The sequence below is a fragment of the Bubalus kerabau genome, chromosome 8, assembly GCF_029407905.1.
Source record: "Bubalus kerabau isolate K-KA32 ecotype Philippines breed swamp buffalo chromosome 8, PCC_UOA_SB_1v2, whole genome shotgun sequence".
Lineage (NCBI taxonomy): Eukaryota > Metazoa > Chordata > Mammalia > Artiodactyla > Bovidae > Bubalus > Bubalus kerabau.
Window position 1 is genome coordinate 70580981 of NC_073631.1, and position 23387 is coordinate 70604367.

The 23387-nt window shown below is 39.9% G+C and overlaps 1 protein-coding gene and 1 long non-coding RNA gene across 12 annotated transcripts in view; one reads left to right on the forward strand and one right to left on the reverse strand.

Annotated features, from left to right (window-relative positions):
* Positions 1-900: 900 nt before the first annotated feature.
* The window catches only part of CREB5 (cAMP responsive element binding protein 5), a 441056-nt gene continuing 418569 nt past the window's right edge, over positions 901-23387 (reverse strand). For 9 of the 11 annotated variants that reach the window (XM_055590513.1, XM_055590516.1, XM_055590510.1 and 6 more), the window contains 4 exons: positions 18962-19285; positions 14486-14716; positions 6317-6425; positions 901-5426 (listed from right to left, as the gene is read on the reverse strand). In XM_055590513.1, the coding sequence (XP_055446488.1) occupies positions 5263-5426; positions 6317-6425; positions 14486-14716; positions 18962-19285 (828 nt within the window). In that variant the 3' untranslated portion in view covers positions 901-5262. The remainder of the gene's footprint in view (positions 5427-6316; positions 6426-14485; positions 14717-18961; positions 19286-23387) is intronic. The other 2 variants (XM_055590507.1, XM_055590509.1) reach the window with 2 other exon arrangements.
* LOC129659283 (uncharacterized) lies at positions 7236-15294 on the forward strand. Its single transcript, XR_008717932.1, has 4 exons — positions 7236-7276; positions 13745-13822; positions 14348-14507; positions 15188-15294. It is a non-coding gene; the product is annotated as an uncharacterized LOC129659283 (long non-coding RNA).

Here is a 23387-nt window from a genome sequence, read left to right on the forward strand (position 1 = left end):
GGCCTTACCCCCACCCTTTTCAACTTGTGGTTAAATAGCTTTTTTTTTAAAAAATAGACAATTTATAAGAAAAAAAATATATAAATGCTCTTTAAGCAATTTGGCTATAAGCATTAGATCACTGAAAAACTCCACAAGAAATAGTAAAATATTTTGAATGGACATACACTTCTTCAATTTCACAACATGATGAGCAAGGGTTTTTTTCTGTTTGTTTCTTTTGTTTTGGTATTGGATTTTACTTTTAAGTTTATTGCTTCAGTGTCTTCTTGTCCTTTCTTAGATTATAATTGTAAAAAAGAGGTGCTGTCCCTAATTACGGTACAAGGCAACACTGTATTTTTGAAACCAAGAATGAAATGGTTAGGGCCACAGTTTTTTCAGCAGCCCAAAGAGATGATGGTGAGGACCTCAGTCCAACATGCACAGTGACGCACGAAAGAATAAGTCTCCTGGCTCCTTCAGGACACTTTGGTTTGGAGGATGAGATAGAAAATTCTGAAGTATAGCATAGTTGCTGCTTCATGTCTGTTACATAACATTTGAAAAAACCATGCTATGAATAAAGGGATAAAGAGTATAAACTGGCTCTTTTCCTTGGCATTCTCGTAGCAGGCTTCACCTAGGCGGATGTGAGTAATGCGTCTTGGCTATGCTACTGGTGAATGCACACAAATGTACCTGGGGCACATATTCCATAAAGTATTTTAAATGATGCAGTTCAGAGCCTTAGAGGAAGCTTGGGGGAGGTAGGGGGCTGGGAAGGAAAGAGTGAAGGCAAGTTTGAGGACAGGGAGGAGGTTCGAAAGAGAACGAGGGAAACTGACAACGATTACAAATGCTAAAGTGCAATTTTAAAATATAAATTATTTTAAAAGCAGAAGAGAGATTCTAAGTCGCTACTGTTCGCATAGGCACATTTTTATTCCAATTTAAACATGTCGTTTCCTTTCCCTTCTCAGATACACTGCATAATGGAACTTGAATGGCTTAAAGCTACTGCACACGGTTTGCGAAGGGACAAGAAAAGCACCAACAAAGCTAAATAGTGCAAGGCATTCTAGGAAGTTGGAGTGCAGTGGGGAGAAGCAGAGATGAAGCTGTTTTTACACTTTAACAAGACAGCTGTTCCAGTTATAGTTACAGATTCCCTTTAGCTGAACTCTGCTTCCTAAAGGAAAGAGCTTACTTTACAAGTGAAAAAAAAAAAAAAAAGAAATAGATGATTTAAAACTGTTCTGAACATAGATTAAAAAACAACTCACAGAGCAATAAAAATCCTTGAAATTTCTATGCACAGAGATCTAAACAGACATTTCCACCAGATGATGGAGAATAGCCATTTGAAACCCTGAAAAAGGAAGATATACACATCTAGAGTAGTTAATTATGAACTAATCCTTTAAAAACAAATAGATCCTACAGAAGAATATTGTTCAAATGGAATGTTTAAAAATAACATTTATTAATAAATATCTTATAAAATTCTAAATTAATAGATTCCTGTTCAAATTTTGCTTTGGTCCTTGAATTCCACTGTATACACACATACATACATATATATTTTCTTAGATGGTTTTTATTAACCAGAAAGAAGCACATTCTATCCTAACTGGATGGCTAGGTTTGTAGCAGTTATAGATGCTTAAAACCCCCCAGCCAATGGCTGGTCTTTTCTCACAGCTGGTTGATTTTAATGACAAACTCAACTGACACACAATGATTTACTGAACTAACAGAGAACAACTACCTGAACATTCACCGTGGATGCCCCTCCGTTCAGAACACGTGCTGCGTTTGATTTCATGAACCCGACAGGCTCCAAACAGCAACTGCTCCGAGTAAGTAACCCTTGTGATAAGGACGCAGGCATTGACAGCATACAAATTGCTCATCCCCACAGCCGCGTAAAGACTCCGACGGGTGAACACTGATGCGGAGACAGGAGAGGGCTGAGGGGAAGGGAAAAGGGAAAACATTCAACCCCACACCAGGCCTTAAAATGAGTGCATTCATCCACAGGGAGGATTTCCACTCTACTGTCCCCATATATGTTGAAAAATGTCTTTAGGAGAAACGATTGAGATGGGAATAGCTCAGAGTAGGTGACAACCAACCTGGCAGGAACACTATCAGGCATCCCTATCTTGGAAGCTAGTTCCCATCACAGGAGGCAGGGGAGGTGCTGTGGAAGTTTCCAGGCCAAGTTGGTAGTGTCTTCAAAGGCAGATTCTGCTGATAGCAACCCACCTGGGAACGAGGAGAGGCAGCACATGGCTGCCAGCCCTCCCCTCTTAGCATGCGTGCGCTGAAGGTCACTGCAACCCATCTATGACAATATGAGTGCGTGGCCTAGTAGCTGGGTGGGAGGGGAGAACAGGGCAGAATGTCTCCTCAGACTGGCAAAAAGTGTGGGGCAAGAAGGATAGATGTTCAGGCAGACCAATGATTCTATGATGGTCTGGTGAAAGCCAGGCTTTCAAGTGAAATATTTCATATTGATAAGCTGAGTGCTAGATTTGACCAGTGAGCTTTTCTGCTCAGGATTTCAAGAAGCGCTGACGATTCGCTGGCATCTTCCATTTAATCTATTTCCACACCACTAATGAACATACCTAAAGGCCCTGAGTATAACAAGAAGACAGTGTATTCTAATTATACGTTGAGGCCCGTTTGCTAACGTGTGTGTGGTTGGTTTGCCTACTTAGCATAAAAAACAGACATAATTGAGCTATACATAATGCACATCAGTCAAACTGTCAAGTTGCTGAATTAAGAAAACTCAGGCAAGTTCTTAACTGCAGAGGCTTTCGGTTTCACAACTAAATATTTCAATTAAAAGGTGGAACAGAAGTAAAGTAAACCACAATTTTAGTGACAGCCCACTCCTTGGACATTCTGATATCACCAGTGGATTTTTAAAAAATCCATTTCATTAAGTGCTATGCATGCAGGAAAGAAAGAAAATATTTTTCACTTAAAGCAAAACAAAAATAAAATAAAAATTAAAAAACCCAAACAAATATTTCAATGAGCTCTTTCTCCTTTTTAGGGGGACACCTAAATGGTCCTAGGAAGGAGTTTAGAAAAAAACTATTTTTGATTTCAAAATAGAGATAAGGCTATTAACTGCTTTTTGAGCTAAATCTTAAACTTCTTATGAAGCCAGTTTGGTTAAACCATTTAGCTATTCCTGCTGGGATTCAAAACAAAATAAAACAATCATGAATTCAGTATTTAAAATACTTAAAAATGATATGTTTGTCTAAAATATAATAGAAAATCCTTTTCTCGTTTGCATTTTTTTCTTTTTTTCTCTTTTCTCTTTTTTTTTTTTCGCTTTTGTTTTTGTTTTGATTTTTTTAGATCATATAACCAAGTTATGAGTTTTCCTGGAAACTCAAAACTTTCTTTTTGAAAGCACTGCATACATGAAAAGATTGTTGATAAATATTGATTTAAAAAGCAAGTTATTAGATAAAACTAAAACTAGTTATAAAAACCATGCTTCATGACCCTTATATTTTCTTTTTTTCTCCAAAATAGATTATTATACTATAGTGAGAGAAAAAAATCACATCCTTCCCTATTCTGAACTCTTAAAAAAGCTACACATTTTGTAAAATACTGTTCTTTTAAATCCCATAATCTTCCCCTCTCTCTGTCTGTCTGTCTCTGTCTCTGTCTCCCTTTCTCTCTCTCTCTCTCTCACACACACACACACACACTCATGTTTGGAGGTCAAGCATTCACATAGAGATGAAACACCAGCCCTGCCTAGAGCACTAGAGAAAAACATTAGCCCCCGTTACTTGTGAGTTGTGATATGAAAACCTTCACCAAGTAAAATGGCTTGTTTCAAGGAGGCACAACTGTCTGCTTTTTATAATGGGAAAGTCCAGAAGAGTTGCTGAAAATGTAAACCAGAATTATGCAGAAGAGTGGAGTAGCCATATCCATGGGATCCTTTCAACAGCCAGAGTGCTTTAACTGTGGTGGAAGGGCTGAGAGCAGCTCTACGGAAACATGAAGTTTTCTTTCTCTCTGTTCCTCCAGTAGTTTGTCTACTTTCACCCACCAGAACAGCAAAGACGGTTCCATAGGCTTAAGAAAAAAACAATAATAAATCTTAGGCTATTAGCAGCTGATGACTGAACAATGTAATCCGTGTAGTGAATAGAGCCCTTCTGCATTATTATATAGTACATGGATTTTCAACATTATAGACAGGCCATATAAAACCAGTTGTAATTCGAGGGTGTGATGTTATAGCCTTGCATTGTAATTTGGACTTTCACAATTGAGGCTTATAAAGCTCCCTTCCCTAGTGTCTCCACAGCTGGCATTCAACAGTGCTTCACCTATGGCTAAGCCACCTTTTATTTGTTCTGATTATTAAAAACATTAAATCAGGCACATTAAACGTCTCCTGGTTACTCTTGTGTAAAAAGCAAGAGTTGAATGAACTCCAGCTGTGGGTCACATGCAAGGGAAGTCAAGGCTAGGTCCGCATTAGTTTTTTTTTTTTTTTCCTTTAAACATTATTTTCTTCTTTACATGCAATGCTAAAGGGAAAAAATAAAATAGAAGAAAGTAACAATAAAAAGTCAACAGGGAGCCCAGGTAAAAGTGGAAATGGAAAGGAAAATTGGGTTGTCAAGGAAGTGGACCAAGAGGAGGAGGAGGAGTGGCGAGATCCTTGCTGATTTTATTTGGACATCAATGGAGCTTCTATTAATATTTTTTTAATAGTAAGAGAAACAGTTGTGGAAAAGGCTCTATGTTTACCTGGCATTCTGGTGACATCATAGCACAAACTCAACATGAGTTATGATGTCATCAGACTCCACCCCCCAGTCGCCTTGCAATCTGTTTACCGGACATCTATGCATGCCTCATTTTGGCTAAAAGCTGCGGTTTAACAAGATTCAACATTTCAGGCAAAGGGTTTGACTGATAAGAATGAAACCATGACTATGTACAGAAAGAGTTCAGTTTATAAACAAGTAACTGGTACCAGAAAATTGGAGAAAAGCACCAAAGCATTTCCCAAGCTGATAGATTATTAATTGCATAACTCCCTTTTTTCTTATATAACTAAGTATAAAAGACAACGTTTCCATAATAACTATAAAAATGAAAGCCAGTCTTTGAAGGGCTGAGGAGTCTTCCAGGTCTGAGTTAATTCTAAAAATGCCCTTAAAAGAAAGGACGCAGGATATGCAACAGCTCTTCTTGAAGGCAAGGTGCGACCCACAGATTTTAGAGGATGGGGTTCAGGTCTGTTCTGTGAGTGGTGAGCTGGCTGAGGGTGGAGCTTCCTACCACCTCGCTGACTGCCGAGGAAGTGGTGATGGTGTTATGCTGGATGACCTGCTGCTGCGAGCATGCGGGGGTGGGACTTGCAGGAGGGCTACTCTCTGGACCTAGGAAAAAGCACACAAACACACCAATATAGCTCTTTCCTGGGGTGGGCTCGGAGACTACTCAAAAATGTTGCTAGGGGTTTGCTAGAAATAGAATGTGTGTCATGCATTTTCTCTGGGAGGTTTATTTCAAAACTTTCAACTGTCGGTCACAAAGCTATGCCTTCCCAGTTTACAGCTACCAACAAAGCCATGCCTTCTAGGTCAGCAACATGACTGGATGTGTTTGAGTCACGGCCTGTGAAGTCCCTATCTTGTCTTTTCAAAGATCCATACGTATATCAAATGTGGAAAAATACTCACATGTGGTGGGAGAATCTGTGCTGCTCAATCTAAAAAATTATTTGAAAAGAAAACGACCTTCAGCTGTAAATCCCCGCTCCTCCCACTGTTCCCTACTGAATTAGCATTGAACCTATTGATGTTCCAGGTACCAATATTGGTCTAGAAAAAGGGATCCACTTTACCTATTGGTAAACTGAGACAAGCTCACTTGCTTTTCAGCCCAGTGAATAACAGGCAGCGTATCCTGGGGCACTGGATATGATTCATCTGAAGCCTGTTTCCCAGCCCATAAAAAACTGCTAGCCCACTGGTAATTGGGCTCCTACTGACTGCAAAATTGGAATTTGGTGGGATTTTTACAACATGAAATGCCAGGGAATGTCTAGCCATAAATGATCAAGAGGTGGTGGGCGTGGTGATGAACAAGGGTCGGAAAAGAAGGATTCCCCCTGGTGCAGTAGTCTGGCAGCTGCTCAAGAATTCTTGCACTTTATCCACCTAGGTGTGCAGTCTAGACTTTCCTTTTGTTCTTTCAATAAATCTAATGCGAAATTAGTGGCAAAAACCTGGACACTTAAAAAAAAGCAAAAAAGTCAATGACTTACTGAGATATCCTTGTGATTCTTTCTGCATGGCTGTTATGGGGCAGTCTTTATGCGTTAACAACAGCTGCTTCAGCTGTGCCACCTCGTTCTTCAACATGGACACTTCGTTCTGGAAAGAGACAGATCAGCATCATGTTAAGAAGACCAGAGAAGACAAACCAAAGGCCCCATGCACTTTCAACACTGAACTGGTACACTTCTGTTACATCTGAATGACATTAATACCATTATTATAAAACAGGATTCACCTGAAAATGTGTAGCTTGCCTTCAATTTGTCCCTCAGTCTTACCAGGGGCTTTCTGAAGAGACTAGGTTTTCGATCAAGAGCTGAATTCTATGAAAAGTTACTTGGGTGGGAACTCTCCATTCTACACTGACTGCGTGACTCTAGGCAGGTAACATAACCCAGCTAAGTTCCAACAACCTTGGATGGGGATGAAAATAGTAGAAAGTTCTTTGAGTTGTTGTGGGGATTAAATGAGGTAATAGAAGCAAACACGCAGAGCAATGTCTAGCACATACTATGCATTCAGTACATTTAGCTCTCATGGCAATTATCTTCAGGCTACCTTACAGGCTAACACTGATCATGAGTAGAAGGTGAAGGTGAGACACTGGGAAGAATTGTGTGGCGGGATGGTTCACTTCAAACTTAAATGCCCTCAGAATAAGCTAATTCCCTCAAAGAAGTTCTTAATAGGCTACAATTCAATAGAGCACGTCCCTATGCCTGATGCCACTTAGGAGAAGGCATGGAAGGATATGGTGCAAATGCTGGTCCTCTACTAGTAGAATCAGGTTAGTCCAGGCAGGCAAAGGACAACAGAATTTAGGACTGTGATGGGATTAATTTGATTGGTTCATGAATTAGTTTGGCTAGTTTCAGTCTATATAAACTCCTTTCCCCCTCAATATCAGGGTATTGCGGATTGTGTGTGCATCTTAAATATTGACTTAGGTAAGTGTCTCACATCTTCACTTTATGTAGTAATTTTAAAAGACAGGTTCAAGGGTCATAGTTTGTGGAATAATGTATGTGGCACCATTGTCTACAAGCACAGTTGTCTACTGCTATGTGGATTTTTCCATAGATACAGTGCGACATGATTAGCAGTTGACTGAGTCTGAGGATGCAGAACCACAGATACAGAGGGCTGACTATGGGACTTGAGCATAAATGGATTATGGTATCTGAGGCTAGCCAATACCCAGGGACAACTGTATAAATGTAGAACAGACCCTTCCAAGGTGCTTCCACTTGATAAAAGTAAGCTGTAAATGTAGCACTAGCTCACATAAGCCGTTTTACAGTTGTGATAAATAATACCTTCTCTTTGACCAGTGTTCCTTGTGGCTGCCAGGCATTACATGCCACATGAAAGAGACTTTAAAAAAGCATGCACACAGAAAAAGGTGTTTTAACATTGCTGTCATTAAGTTGTATCTACACTTTCAATATGAACTTGGCTTTTCAGGCATGTATTTATCACCTGGGAGAGTTAAGTTTGGAATTCTAGAAGTTAATTAAAAAATTTTGGAAACTTGTTTCAAAGAATACTTCCTATTTCCAAATTCATTTGCAAAATACATTATAAGCAATCAAATGTTGAGTAGCATAAATAAAAAAATAATAAAAATCTCATCTACAAGGGCTTTTCTCTTTCTCCTCTGAACTAAACAAAATACAAATGTCTATCAGATGAAAGGGTGGAGGGAAGAATCAACTAGGAGACTGGGATAAACCTAAATACACTACTATATACAAAATAACTAATAAGGACCTACTTTATAGCACAGGGAACTCTACTCAGTATTCTGTAAAAACCTACATGGGAAGAGAATCTAAAAAAGAATGGATACATGTATATGTATAATAGAGTCACTGCCGTACACCTGACACTAACACAACATTATAAAGTAACTATAATAAAAATTTTAAAAGAATGCCTATCTGATAAATTAGCATTAATGATGAATACATCACTTAATTTCACAGGAAAATTGCTCTTAAATTTGAGAACGTTCAGGAAGGTGAGCTGCACTTCCACCTCCAAATAAGTATGATTGATAATGGGCCCTGTCAAAGCTTAAAGTGACCCTTGTCACTTTGGGGGTCAACAGGACAACTTTATTTATAGGACAATTTATTTCAGCCTTAAACATGATTTTTTTCCCTCTGATTTTATGCTCATGTAAATTAAGACAGTCTTCCTTGCTTTTCCCAGGTCTCCTTCTGCTTAAAATAGCCTGTGTAAAAGAAAGGTACTTTTAGACCATCAAGTATAAGGCAACCCCTGGTTAAAAACAGACAAAAACTGAACAAAAAAATGAGAAAAAGAAAACTAAGATGTATGAATGTGTATATGCTGCTGCTGCTAAATTGCTTCAGTCGTGTCCGACTCTGTGCAACCCCATAGGTGGCAGCCCACCAGGCTCCCCTGTCCCTGGGATTTTCCAGGCAAGAGTACTGGAGTGGGTTGCCATTGCCTTCTCCGTGAATGTGTTTATATTTGGCCTCAAAGTGAAATGTGATGATTTTAGTGGCATTTTTGTCTATGGATAGCAAAGCACTTTATTAATAAACCAATATATTATAAGTATAGAACCTGAAGCCCTGGGGGTAGTGAGAGTCTGTAAAAATATAGAAGAGTCTGTAAAAATATAGAGAGTCTGTAAAAAAGCCTGGAGATGACTAATCATTATTTAAAATCACCGTGATGATTGACCATCATTTAAAGATATATGTGAATATGGACATATTTCTTAAAGTAATATATAATCATTTAGCTATGTTATAATTGGAAAATGAATGTTAATTAATATTCTCCATAGACAGAACTATCAGCCTCTGTCTCATTTATATCATGCACACATAAATATGATGCTGATAAGGACTAAATAAAAGTCTAATGGCCATAAAAACAACAGAAATTCACGGGGAAACTTCCAGTAGAAAAAGGAACTCTTAAATGAGGGTTGAGAATAACAAGGTTTGGCTTCCCCAATGGCTATACCAACCTGGTGTAAAACAAGGTGGTTGGACTAGTTTTCTAATTACTTTCTATAAGATAGTTTTTTATTCTTATTTCCCAGACCTGGGATTGAACCTGTGTCCCCTGCAGTGGAAGCATGCAGTCTTAACCACTGATCTCTAGGGAAGTCCCAGTTTTTTATCCTATGTTTCTGTGTCGCTTTCTATTGAGAATGCTAATTACCTAATAATCTAATGAAGGTCTCCATCCTGATTTTTAATTCACTAATTAACTGCTTTTGGTATTCTCAAATAGGCTCAGATATCAAGTCTTATGTTTCCTAAGGGAGCCAGTTCTAGCATCCTCTTTACTTCCACATCTTATCAGGACAGATTCCAAAGGAATATTATGGTTTCACTTTTGTGGAAAATTTCAAGTCCATATCTCACATGTACATTGTGAGAGTCTATTAGAGGCTTCCTCAGATTCCATAAGGGAGCCTCTGAGTTAAGAAAGGTTGAGAATCACTGCCCTAGAGGAAGCAGAGTTCACTGTGCACAAGCATCATCAATCCATATTGATAGGTACTGATAGATTATCAATCTATGCCGATAGACCAAATGATGTAGGAAATACACAAACACTAGATTACATTTTAAACAAAAATTCTTTTCAAGGTAACATTACTAGAAGTCACCTTGAATACATTTTGGAAGAGAACAATCAGACAGCAAATGTTTCAAAATGCATGAAAGAAATCAAAAGTGGCCTGCAGTTCTGCTAGGGAAATTAAGAAAAAAACACACACACAGGACTTCTGCAGGCATTTTCTTATTCTGAATTACCTTGCTTTATGAACTGAGGCAAATCACCAATTTTTTACTCCCCTGTGTAGGTTATAACTATAGGTCTTCATACATAAGCACTTTGCAAGAGCAAAGTAGTAGTAATAAGTATTGAGGGGCTTCCCAGGTGGCTCAAAGGTAAAGAATCTGCCTGCAATGCGGGAGACTTGGGTTTGATCCCTGGGTTGGGAAGATCCCCTGGAGAAGGGAATGACTACCCACTTTAGTATTCTTGTCTGGAGAATTCCATGGACAGAGGAGCCTGGCGGGCTATAGTCCATGGGGTCGCAAAGAGTCAGACATGACTGAGAGACTAACATTTTCTTTTTTAACTATTGATTCTCCTGCTGAAATCAGCCTTTAATTTTTTTTGCCTTTTTTCTAAACCAGTTTGGGTTTGCTACTTAAAAGGTTAGCTATTTAAATAGGAACTGTGAGAGTATAGATGTGGTTAGATTAATCTGTTCTTAAATCCATAAAGTTGCCTTGGGATGAAGTAGCACCCCTATAGAGACATTCAACACTATAGTAACGTACTTGAAACAAGGACTCCAAGAAGTCCCTAATTACTACATTTTCAGTTTTTGGCTTTGGGGGATGTCATTTTGTTAATATGATAAACTCAAAATGCTTTCTGATGCAAGCAGTAGTCCATGCCAAAAACATAATTATCAAAATGATCCCTACAACATAGCCCCCCTGCCTGTTGGTTTTTTTTTCTGTATAGATTAACTGAGGCCAGGTTTTGTTCATTCTAAAACAAAGGACTTTGGATTTGTACAGCAACAGTTCCCATCTGGCCTTTTCTCATGCCAAGTCCCAAACCTGGGCTTGTGTGTCGAAAATTTCAGCAGCGACTTAGGCCATGTGTCTTTGCACTGAAAAAGAAAAGCAATTATTTCCATGGGTGACCAGATGATTTCCATATCATCTACTGAACACAAGCAATCCACTGAGTACCACATTAGCCGTTGGTGAAGTTAGAACTGATCTTAGCCACTCTCTCAGTGAAAAGAATGTGGATTCTTTCATAGATTAGGAACTTTCTAGAATGAAAGATCACAGAGCAGTGGGTTAGGTCAAGAGAAGCCTTGCTTGGGTCTTCATCCTACTACTTGCTTGTTGTGTGGCTTTTGGGAAGACTCCTCATGTCCTCTGAGCCTCAGTTTCTTCCTAAATAAAATGTAAAATTGGTGGTTTTTAATATTCCCCTCAATTCCTATACTTGCATTGACCTCTTGGGCAGAGATTTGTTGTGAGACGAGGAAATGAAGTTTGGGAGCTGATTTTGTTTGCTCAGCTCTGATTTTTCCAATCTGAAGCTCTGCAGCCTAACCAGAAGGTTCTATGCTGGAAAACAACTCAAAGGTGGCAGGTGGCCATCCAGACCTTGGATATTCCTTTTGGCGAGAGTTTGTTTGTTTAGCACCTTCTATTTCTGTTTACTTAAAATTTGACTCACTGGATTAGCCTCAAGAGAGACACCTTTTTCTTTTGACAAGGTCCAGTGAGAGAGAGAGAGGGGTCATTCAAAGGTAGCAGAATCTGCATCTCCTCTCCAGCATCACATGGCCTGATATAGAGCTCTCAGCATCCCCAAAGACATGGAACCCCTGTGGTCTCTGTCCCTCTGAAGCAAAGCAGTGGTTGGAAAACACCAACAACTCAGACTTTTCAGAGACTGTCCTTCCTCAGGCACTGCTTTAACAACCAAAAATACTGGTGCCTGCTGAATGAGACTTTTTTTGCTGGTTTTCAGAGATTAGATTTCTAGTATCTTTTATCCTTAGCCATTTTGGCTCTTCAGCCTTCAGATCAGTCGCTCAGTCGTGTCCGACTCTTTGCAACCCCATGAATCGCAGCACGCCAGGCCTCCCTGTCCATTACCAACTCCCGGAGTTCACTCAGACTCATGTCCATCGAGTCAGTGATGCCATTCAGCCATCTCATCCTCTGTCGTCCCCTTCTCCTCCTGCCCCCAGTCTCTCCCAGCTCTTAGAATGTGATAATTAATAGATTCTGTTCTCATAAAGGAAATGTTTACCTTATATGTTAATACCTTATAGGTTAAGTAAATGATAAAACATATATGCCTATGTCAAGGCGTGAACCCACCTGACCTCAAAGTAACCAACATCTTTGTCTCCCTGGCTGTCTGCTATGACGCCCCCTGCCCCATGTCTTCAGGCTCTAGGGTGAGAGTCGATACCCTGGAGTCATTCTGCAAGGACTCATTTTACTTAAAATTGATATAAAATTTCTCAGCATCTGATTACTGTCAGCTGGCTATTCAGGGCTCCTCCATCTAGCTCAGTGGGTCTCAATCAGGGGTAATTTTAAGCCCCCACAGAGGATACTTGACAATGTCTAGAGGCTTTTTGGTTGTCAAAATTTAGGGGTGGGGTGGAGGGTGCTACTGATATCTAGTGGGTAGAGGTCAAGGGTATTGGTAAATATGTTCAATGCACAGGAGATAACAAAGAATAATTGATAATTATTATTCTCGGTAATAGTGCCAAGATTGAGAAACCCTGCACCCGTTCATGGTCCTCGTGCAGACCTCAGAACTAGTAGCAAATTCCAGGGATGCTCACATTTCAGTCATTAGAAAACCACTGCTGTGATATTTGCTAGGTCACATTCACCAGAACTTTTATTTACTTAACATGTTTGTACAAATTAACTCATTTTTAAAAATGATTTAGCCTGGCCCTGACCAAAAATAATCTGTGAAATTGAAGTTTTGATGTTCTGATTACATTTTTCAATACACATAAAAATTAAAAGATGATTATTAATGTTAAAAGTGCCTACCCACATTCCACCTAAAAGCTTCTCACATATGACTATGCCTGCCAGATTCTAGAATTACAGACTTTCAAGTCAGAGTGGCTTCAGAGAGATGTCTGTGTTCAGCCAAACTCTGTGGCTTAATTCCCTTAAATCACATCTTTGCCAAGTAGTCAGGCAGCTAGTTCTTGGACACTCCAGTGATGGGGAGCTCATTCATTTATTCAACAAACAAATATTGAGTACAGACACTCAGGAACTCTTCAGGCTAGACCTAACACTAGAAAAAGGGGGTAGGTGGTCGGGTAAGAGGGTAATAATAGAGTCTCCACCTTTATCCAAGGTTCGTACAAGCTAGTGGGATTTCCCCCGTATCTACTGTATATGTTTCCCAGTTTCTTTCTCATGTCCATCATTAAAAGAATGATAAATTTGAGGGGGGGTAAGAGTGAACATCCATAAATTAAAAGAGTCAGTCCATGAATAACCCAAACTTTCTTGTACACTTTGAATTTGTACACTGAATGTCCTAAGGTCATCTCCATTTAATGGAATTAAACATGCAAAGGCTTTCGAGGTTTGGCACCCTAATTGCTCCTTTCTAAGGATCCACAGAGGATGTGGGAGTGGGTGAAGATGACCTATGAACTCCCAAGGAGCAGACTCTCTCTATTTTGGGCATTCTTTCTCCTCTTATCTCCATCTTTAGCTGTTATCTCTACTCCTGGAAGCACTGGGCTCTAATCTACAATTTTACTCTTATCCTTGGGCTGCTTGTCACATATCTAATACTTGTTTTTTTCTTCTGCTGGTGAACAGTGTCCTCCTTTCTGTGTGGGAACAAATGCCCTGAACTGCATCTTTTGTATGACATGAAGCCTGCTGGAGACGCCCCAGGTACCAGAGTTTCTCAAATGCTCCTAGAATTGGCCTTGTTATGAAATGTCCCTCAGTGAGTCACCCATGAGAAAGCAAAAATAACGCAAGATTCAAATCTTGTCAAGTCTGAAAATGAGGTAGAAATGTGTGCCTTTTCTTATGAAGCGAAATAATCTACACAAATTTTTCTTCCATTAAACAAAAATACAGACAATCTAGTGTAAGCTAAAGCAACCCCCTCACCCAGGGAACAGAAAGGGCTGCCTTCTAGCTGAAGACTTACTGTGTGCCAGGCATTGTGCAAACAGTTTTGCAGGCTATTAGTTCATTTATTCCTCCCAACAACTTTATGAGATTATTATTCCCATTTTACAGATGAGGAAACTAAGAGCCAGAGAGATTTAACACTGCAAGGAGGTGCTGAACAAGAGTTTCAACCTCTGTCTGACCAAAGCTTCTGCTCTCAGCCCTATAACTTAGGTGGGCAGGGTCTCCCGCCTCAGAGCAAATGCACGAAAACTGAATGGTGGTTTTGTTTTGCAGAGCGTCTAAGAATTAATCAAGCCTGAGAAGTAAGCCTGCAGTCGCTCTGTGGCTTAGGTCAACAAGTGCCTGCCGGGCCAGGAAATGCCAATGGTACACAGGGCCTTTGAGTCCCAGGAAAGAGACAGTGGCCTGCACCTGAAGCTGCATGTTTGTCTGGGTGAGCTCTTCTGCTTTCTTTTCCAGTGACATCACCCAGACCTTCCTCTTCTGTCTGCAGCGGGTGGCGGCCGCCCGGTTCCGTTCCAGAAATTTCCGCCGCCTCTCGTCAGGATCCTCATCCACCACCCTTCGCCGGCGCCCCCCTGTGGGCTGGGGCGGCTGTATTGTCTGGGTGGGCTGCATCTGTTGTGTTGCTGGTGAAACCTGCTGGGGAAGAGAGGGAGGAGGTGACGGGGAGAGAGAAGGGATGGTTGGGTAAGGTGTTGAAATGTGAAGTACAGGCAGCCCCTTGCTTTAGTTAGCACATCAAACTTGTTTTGCTAAGAGTGAAGTCACACTCATGAAGAGGAAAAGCATCACCCAGCTATCTCCTATGATATTTTGGCAAGATACAGGGATGACGTGCGAAAAGAGAGTCAAGTCGATTCCCCTCCTCCCTCGACTGGCATTTGGCTGAATCATGATGAAAGAAACACTTTTCTTCCTTCTTAGATGTTAAAAATGTTTTATTTGAGGTGCTTTGTAAAATTTGAAAGTGCCCACGTATGGTGACAGATGAAAACAGAGAGGTAGGGGTGACTGTCACCATATTGATGGGTCTGCTGTCATTCCAGAAATCTCCTTCAGGGCAGGTTGTGAATGCCTTTCATTCTAATGGTGTCAAAACCCTGTTCCTAGAATACACCTCAGGGATGGCATCACCACTGTGACTCTTATCAAAAGAACCCTGTGAAGCCTGGAAAGCACCTGAAATCCTTTTGTCACAACATCACAGTTCTTAACCAAAGGTCTTGTGGGACCAAACTCCATTTGGGTCTCCTCCTCCTCCGAGCCTGACTAAGGCTGATGGGATTATAGGAGACGGCGAGTGGGTGAATTTCTAGGTGACTGGGAAGCGTGACCTCTGAAAGCCCATCCCGAAGCTGCCCTGAGCCCTGTTAATACATGGTGTCTACTGACACGGAGGGATGGTTGTATAGCACCATCTATTATATTATAAGGAAATCCCAGGAGTGGCAAAGCACTTTATTAAAATGTTTTACTATGCTTCTAAATTCCCGGTAAGGTCTGCAAGAGGCTCAGCAACATGTAGGGTTTCAGGGACCCCCACACGTGTAGCTTTATTTCCCTTCATACAGCAGACACTCAGCACCTAGTGAAATTTCTATGACTGACTCTTTATGTGTCTGAACACCTAATGCTTCCCTAATGCACTTCACTCCTTCCCCTTTCTTCATTCTCAATAAACGTTTTTTTTTTTTTTCCTTCCCTCTCATTGCTCAGTCACTCAGGCTTATGGTGTAATACCTATAAATTTGTTTTACAAGAGGCATTTAACCTGCAGAAATAACAGGCAAAAAGTTTTAAAAATGAAACCCAGCCGCCTTTTCTACCACATTCCAACCCTATGATTGAAACCAATGAGAACGACTATACTTGAACTAATAATGGCTCCTGGTTGCCCATCAGCTGACTAACGATATATTTTAATCCTAAACTCTATCAAACCATACATTACTAAAGAATTAGGCTTAGGACTGAGGTTGGATTGCATCTCAGTAATTTTTTTTTAAAGCAAAGACATTTTCTAAAACTGTTTATTGGCAATTCTTCTCCTGACGATCATAAAAGAATAACAAAATAAACTGTCTAAGATCTTACTCACCAGAGCAGCTGCTGAAGATGTAATCCTTGTTATTGGCAAATGTTTAGCTAGTCATTTCAGATGCAGTAACCTCTGAGCTAACCACTGCAAAGCAAAGCACTAGGAAAGAACGCGCTAACCTGGCTATTTTTGCCTTTACTATTTCTTTGTGTGAATTAACAATCTCTCATTGCCAGCCCTAGACAAGACTCTCAAGCAAGCAAAACTTGGGTTTAACCTGCACTATGGAGACCTCTCTTTCAATGTTGTATTCTCCCATGCTAACTTTAACCAACATTTATCCCTTGATAACTTTTCGTCTGCCTTACCCCAAATGGGTAAGGTACATGGTGATTTCAGGCTTTGTCCAGGTTCAGGGTCAAGGTGTGGCTTGGTTAAATGAAATTCCTGGTGACCTAGGAGTGATACCAGGACTCTGAAATTATATCCTGATACGCAGGTGAATTGCAAGAAGCCAGGAGAAACTGCAAATGCAACCCTAAGACCAGAATTTGTGTCTCTGACAATTATTGTTACTTAGCATTATCTTTTTAAAACGGCATTCTGTCGGGGGTAGGGTAGGAGGGATAAATTTGGAATATGGAATTAACAGATACATACTACCATATATAAAATAGATTAACAAGAAAGATTTACTGTATACCACAGGAAACTATGTTCATAGTTCTTGTAATGAATTATAATGGAAAAGAATAAGAAAGAATATAGATATATACATATATATGCACAACTGAATTACCGTGTACACCTGAAACTAACACAATATTGTAAATCAACTATACTTCAGTAATAAATAAATAAATAGAATGGCATTATGTTGACACAGATTCTCTGAAAAATTTGATCAAAAACAATTAATTGTAATTTCAAAAAGAATTTATTCCAAGTCATCTTAGAATCTCAGAGTCGGATGACCTTAATAAACTTCTACTCCTGGTGTTCTGACAATCCAAATTTCATTTCATCAACCAAGTTAATACATTTTAAGAGGAGCATTTTGAATATGTTCTAAATAATTTTGTTCAAATTTCAACAAGACTAACCTGGTTTTGTTGAAAAAAGCAACTTTACATATCCAATTATAAAAGCAATTAACTAATTGCATATACAATTGGCCACTTATTGACTTGAAATGGAGGCCAGTTGGCTAATTGGTAATTAGCTAATGAATGTCTTTTATATTTAATGAACTGTTAAACTTGTCTATGAAGTAACCTGCCCATAAATGCAACCAACTCTTAACGCTATCCATTTAAAAAGAAAAAAGAAAGTACACATGTGAATCTATCTTCTATCTTTGATCTTGTAGTTTTCTTTTTCCCCTTCTAAATACATGACCTACACTGGCACATGATTAAAAAGGTGCTTTGGATAGCATTTTATCGATTGCTAAGCTATGTGCTAAGCTTCTATCACATTATTTCAGTTTGAAATTAATCCTGGCTAACTATTGAAAACTGTGCCAAGGGCTAAACATTCTCTTATTTAATACTCCTAAGCCTATGGGCTTAGTCTATTATTGCCCCATTTTGCAGATGGAAAAACTGACACTTAGGGAGGTTCATCTACTGACCTCAGTCACACAAGGAAGGCGGGAAAGGGATGAAAATTTTCTCATTCAAAAGCCTGATTCTTATATGCTATGTAGAATACTTCTAAGAATCTTTGCAAAAGTAAGCTTACCTAACAAATAATCTTAACTATTGAACAGATTAGAAAGCTGCTTATGGATAACCCATTTTGTGGGTAGCTTTCTAGGTTTGGTATGTGTTGGAGGAGGCAGGAATGTACAAGCTCTCGAAGCTGCCTGATGAGAGGCACAGAGTCAGATGATGAAAGAGACAGTGAATAAGCGTTACTTGGCGATCCCAAGCTTCCGACATCATTCTGACCCAACTGGTTGGAACCTGGGTGGGTGGAAGGAACTGACAAAGGTCATTTCACTTGAAGGTTCAAAGTGCCCAGGGTGAGCCATGCTCCTAGACATGCCCTTCATCCACTTACTGAAACTCACTCGGGTACATGGACCCGCCTCTTTTCTTGGGCTGGGTGACGTAACGTCTGCCTGGTCCCCCGACCCTCTTCCAGTTGTGTCTAAGTGCTGGCTTTCTTTCTAGCCACTCCTGGTGACTTTCCACCTCTGGGGTTTGGCCTTTCTCTTGAGCTGATCATCTACAGAGCTTGGCTCTCTGTCGGCTGCCTCCAACGCATTTCTCATTGGGTGGGATGAGTCATCTCTCTTCAACATTCACAAAGCACCTTACACCCTAACATCCATCACTGAACCTTTGTCTGCCTGAAATTGTGACTTTATATTTTTAACATGTACTCTTATTTAGAAGATTGCCCATTGTATTTAATTTCCATTTTACAGTTGACACAAGTGGGTCTCTAAGATGTTATAAAGCACTGCAGCTAGAACCATGGTTAGAATGAACTTACTTTCTCGTTCTTTATTCACTTCTTTCATTACATGCTTAAATTCTTAATCCTCCATTGGTGTTACATTTTTAGGGTTGACTTTGTAATATACTACAAAAATAGATTTTGGAGAACTTGAAGTTTACCTTTTCCCTTAGAAACTAGACTTGATATTTATCATATTAGTTATGGAAACTGTGATCTGGGAGGGTCCTATGGGTAGCCATTACCTCCTAGGAAATGAACAGAGCCCCTCAGAGTGTCAGAATACGTGGGCTTGTCAAGTAAGGTTGCTGCCAATGAGCCCTCGTTAGAGCCGGCACTGTTAATGAGAAGGGGAAAAGAGACTATGAAAAAAGGCCTACCTGTGCTTGGTTGCCGGAGTGCAGGGGTGGGTGTGGCGAGGTCTGGTGATGTGCTGGGTGTGCATGAAGGTGGGAGTGGGAGTGATGATGTGGGTGGTTCTGCTGGTGATGGGGCTGAGGATGAGGGTGGTGTGCTGGGTGCTGGTGCTGGTGTGGGTAGGGGTGGTGGGCCGGCAGTGTCTGGTGCTGATGCGGGTGTGAGTGCATGTGATGGTGCGGCGTCTGGTCCTGCCGGGAGCCCATCATTTCCATCATGTGTCCCATGGTGTTCATATTCCCATTTGACATGGCAGCAGGGTGGTGAGTCAATGCAGCCTTCAGCCTCTGAAACAGAACAAAAGAAGAGGGGACAGGTGAGCTCAGCTGAGTATACAACAGGGATTTTGAATCAAAATGACTCATAGTTTCAATTTTATATTTAGCAGCTTCCCGGGCGGCTCAAGTGGTAAAGAATATGCCTGCCAAAGCAGGAGGCACAGGAGATGCAAGTTTGATCTCTGGGTCAGGAAGATTCCCCTGGAGGAGAAAATGGAAACCCATTCCAGTATTCTTGCCTGGACAATCCCCATGGACAGAGGAGCCTAGTGGGCTACAGTCCATGGGGTTGCAAAGAGTCACAACTGAGGTGACTCAGCATGGATGTAATGATACTATTATTAACATTTTTTTCTTACTGGGTAGCAGTATGGTTTTATATAAATTTCAGATTTTCATATGCATTAGAGTAGGTAGGCGTGTCAATGTCAGCCAGGAATGCTAATTAATTCAACTGACACTGCAAATGAGCAGGATACCCTAGACACTTTACTAAAAGGTATTTCCTACTATCCAATTGTTCACCATATCCTATTGGCAGCCAAGTGCAAGTATAAACCCAATGGAATCATTCAATATGACAATGTCATTGAACAAAAGGCCCGTATGAAATGGCACTGTTACAAGATAATGAGTCACAAGAATAAAAGATTTTTGCTTTTCAAAAGATTTCTCAGACCCAAAGAGGAAAGAACTTCAAATTTCAGAATCTAGGAACAATTTTAATATTATTTAAGTCTTCAAATTAGATTAGAAATCCATAACTTTGGGAGGCAATGTAGATCTTTCCATTTGTTCCTATGACACTTCTCATAATCCCTCTGATAATCTAATTTTCTCACACAATAATGTTCTTCTGACTTTAAAGTTGAGGAATATGGACCATTGCACTTCTACAGCTTCTTTGATGACCATACCACAGGGCAGGTACAAAATCATCAACCATCAACAAGCAAACAGACATATACACAATTAAATTCTCCCTGAATCTAACCCCTAAGCAGGGGTCAGCAAGCTTTTCAATAAAGAAGTCAGATAGTAAACATTTCCATCATTGCATGCCTTAAGGTCTCTCACAACTACTCAGCTCAGCCCTTTCAGCACAAAAACAGATATGGACATTCTGTAAACAAATGACCATGCCTTGTTTCAACGCAATTTTACTTAGGGACAGGATATCTGAATTTCATATAACTTCCACATGTCACAAAATACTATGCTACTTTTGATTTTTTTTTCAATCATTTAAAAATGTCAAAACATTTTTGTGCAAAATTAGGCCGTGGTAAAGAATCAGTTGGTAGTCAAGTTGTTTGCAGTTTCTTATACATAGACAATTATCGTCATACCCTGAGGGGCACAGTGGAAAGTATTGTATAATACAGTTACTCCTTGGAAATGTATCTTCTGCAGAGATGATAGTCTAGTTGGCAAGCTTATGTTGGCTTCATAAAGTATTTACTAGGGAACTCAAAGTTCTCTCCTGATTTGCATTCTTATCTGATTGATGATGAGAGCATGTAATCACTGCAAGTGGAAGAGTGGTATTTAAATGATGATCAAAGCTACCATATGCCAGCCCTATACAATATTAATGATTCTCAACTGGTCAGAGTAAACTATTGATAAGAATAAATTCAATCCATAAAAATCTTTAGTTAAATATAAAGAGCCTCCACTTGTTTAAAAAAAAAAAACAGGCCGGTGGGCGGGGGTGGGGGCAGGTATAGGTTGACAAACCATATGTTAATATTCAATAATCACTGAATACATTTCCTGCATCTGATGCAGCAACCACTGAGCCCAACTGCCTCCTCCTTCACAAGCAACATCTATTACACAGGAGCTACTGAACTGCGTCAGTATCCTGAAGAAGTTAAGCTTCCTGAATCCCTGGGAAAGATTAGGTGCTGCATATCGTGTTTATTACTAAACAGAAAAGTGAACAGATACTCCTCACCTCCAAGTGTTAGAAATGAGTTCATTGTTTTTATAAAAACGCTCATTATAAAAAATTTAAGTGACGCTTAAAAGTACAGCGAAGGCAGTAACCAGTGAACCAAGTGCATCGCTTAAATTTGGTGGGTGAACAGTATTCCAGACAGCTCTATCTGTAGAGATGGAGCAACGAGTAGAGTCATTTCATAACTGAGATCACCATGGCACATGGTGTCAGAAAACTCTTATGTGAAGAGAACATAAGCAAAAGAAGCAAAAACTGGATGAATCGTTGGACTTCGGATACGTGTTTCTTAAATCCAAGAAAACTCTGTAAGTGATATATCCAAACTTAAAAGTGAAGAAAATTATGAAAAAATATATTGAGATCATATATTGACATATCAAATAGTATTGATGGATTTTTTTATACTATTTTTTATAATTTTATTATTATATAATACAAAGCTGCATAGTAAAAAACCAAACTGCTACAAGACTATGTGGTGAAAAAGTAAAAGCCACCTGTCTACCTTCTTTCTTCTTAGCCCCATTTCTCAGATGTATCTACCAAGTATCTGCTGACATATCCTCAGCGTTTATCAGAACATGTTGTGTAAGGTCTTTATAATGACATATGATTTTGTATCTTGCTTTTTTTCTACTTCAACGATATATATCTTTGACAGCATGCCCTATGAATAATAGCTAATAATAATGTCTGGCATCAATTGAGCACTCACTCCGTGCCACTCCTCATTCTGTGTTTTATGAATATTAACTCACTTAATCCTCAGAACAATTCAATAAGGCACAAAGACAAACTAATCCATGTGCCCAAGCTCTTGCCACTGGAGAGGAGCGGAGGTGAGCTACCTCCAGACCTGTTCTCTACACCAGGACAGAAGGAGCTGGAAGGCTTGCCATGCACACTTTGTCAAAAACAGGAAAAAACTGTATCGTGCCACCTCCCCATCGCAAAAGGAAACGCAAAAAGAAGAGCAGTGCCCAGAAAAAAAAAAACGACAAGGTTATTTCTGCACAATGTAGCATGCAAGTGGAGACCAGTGTATCTTGCTTGTTCTGAAACTTGGCGGAGGTAAGGGTGGGAGGGAACAATCTCCAGGCAGCCAAACTGAAGCAAAGGGCCATCCAGAGCTTAGCATCATCATCTCTCTTGTTATATTTATTAAGAATGGGTACTTGTATTCCACCCCCAAACACAGATCTGACAAGGTCCAGGTATATCTTCTCCCTGGCCCCACTTCCTAACCTTCAGGTATATGACTGTTCTAGGTCTTTTCAGTGTTCAGAGGATGAAGTTCAAGCCCTTAACACAGCCTATGCATAGGCACTGAGGAGTGTGGCCGGGCATTCCCACCAATGCTTCCATTTGATTGTCTTCTTGCCTGGGATGATCTTTCCTTTTCCTGAGACACTCTAGAGCTTTAAGCAGCAGGACCCTCTTTAGTAAAACTCTCCCTGCTCTCTGCTCTAAACCAATTCCTATTGTTACAAGGTCCCAGCACAACCATATTCCTCTTTGTAAAACTCAGTGTGTAGTTGTAGTTTTTAGTATGATCATTCAATTAATATCCACCAACCATCCCAGATGATAAGCATCATGACAGCAGGAACCACACTGGGTTTTGCTTGGTATTAAATTCATAATTTTAGCACGGAACCTGGTATACACACTGGGCACTCAATTCATATTTCTGGAATGAATCAATGAATGAATGAAACTTTGTGAGGCTTATGATAAGAATGTAGCATTTTCATTTTGGATCCTTGGTGGTGGTATTCGTAAGAAAGGATAATTTTACCAGTCATCGAAGGTCAAGAGAATGACTGCAGAAGTCATACAGGCAGGTGGGCTAGAAAAGACCTCCCTGCTCCATCCCCAGTCTGCCCTCTGAAAATGATAACAGAAAAAAAAAAGAAGAAAAGAAAACACACACACACACAAAAGGAATGTGCATTAACTTCATCTTGGTATATTTTCCCTGAAAGAGTGGCAAGGAAAATTGAAAAGCTGTTAAACAGTGGGTCTTTATGTTATCCCTTCAATGCTACAAACAACGTTTTCACCTTTAATTAGGTGCAAATGTTGCCTGACAAATAAATACTATGCACCAGATCTTCATCTCTCGAATAATTAGCTTGTACTGTT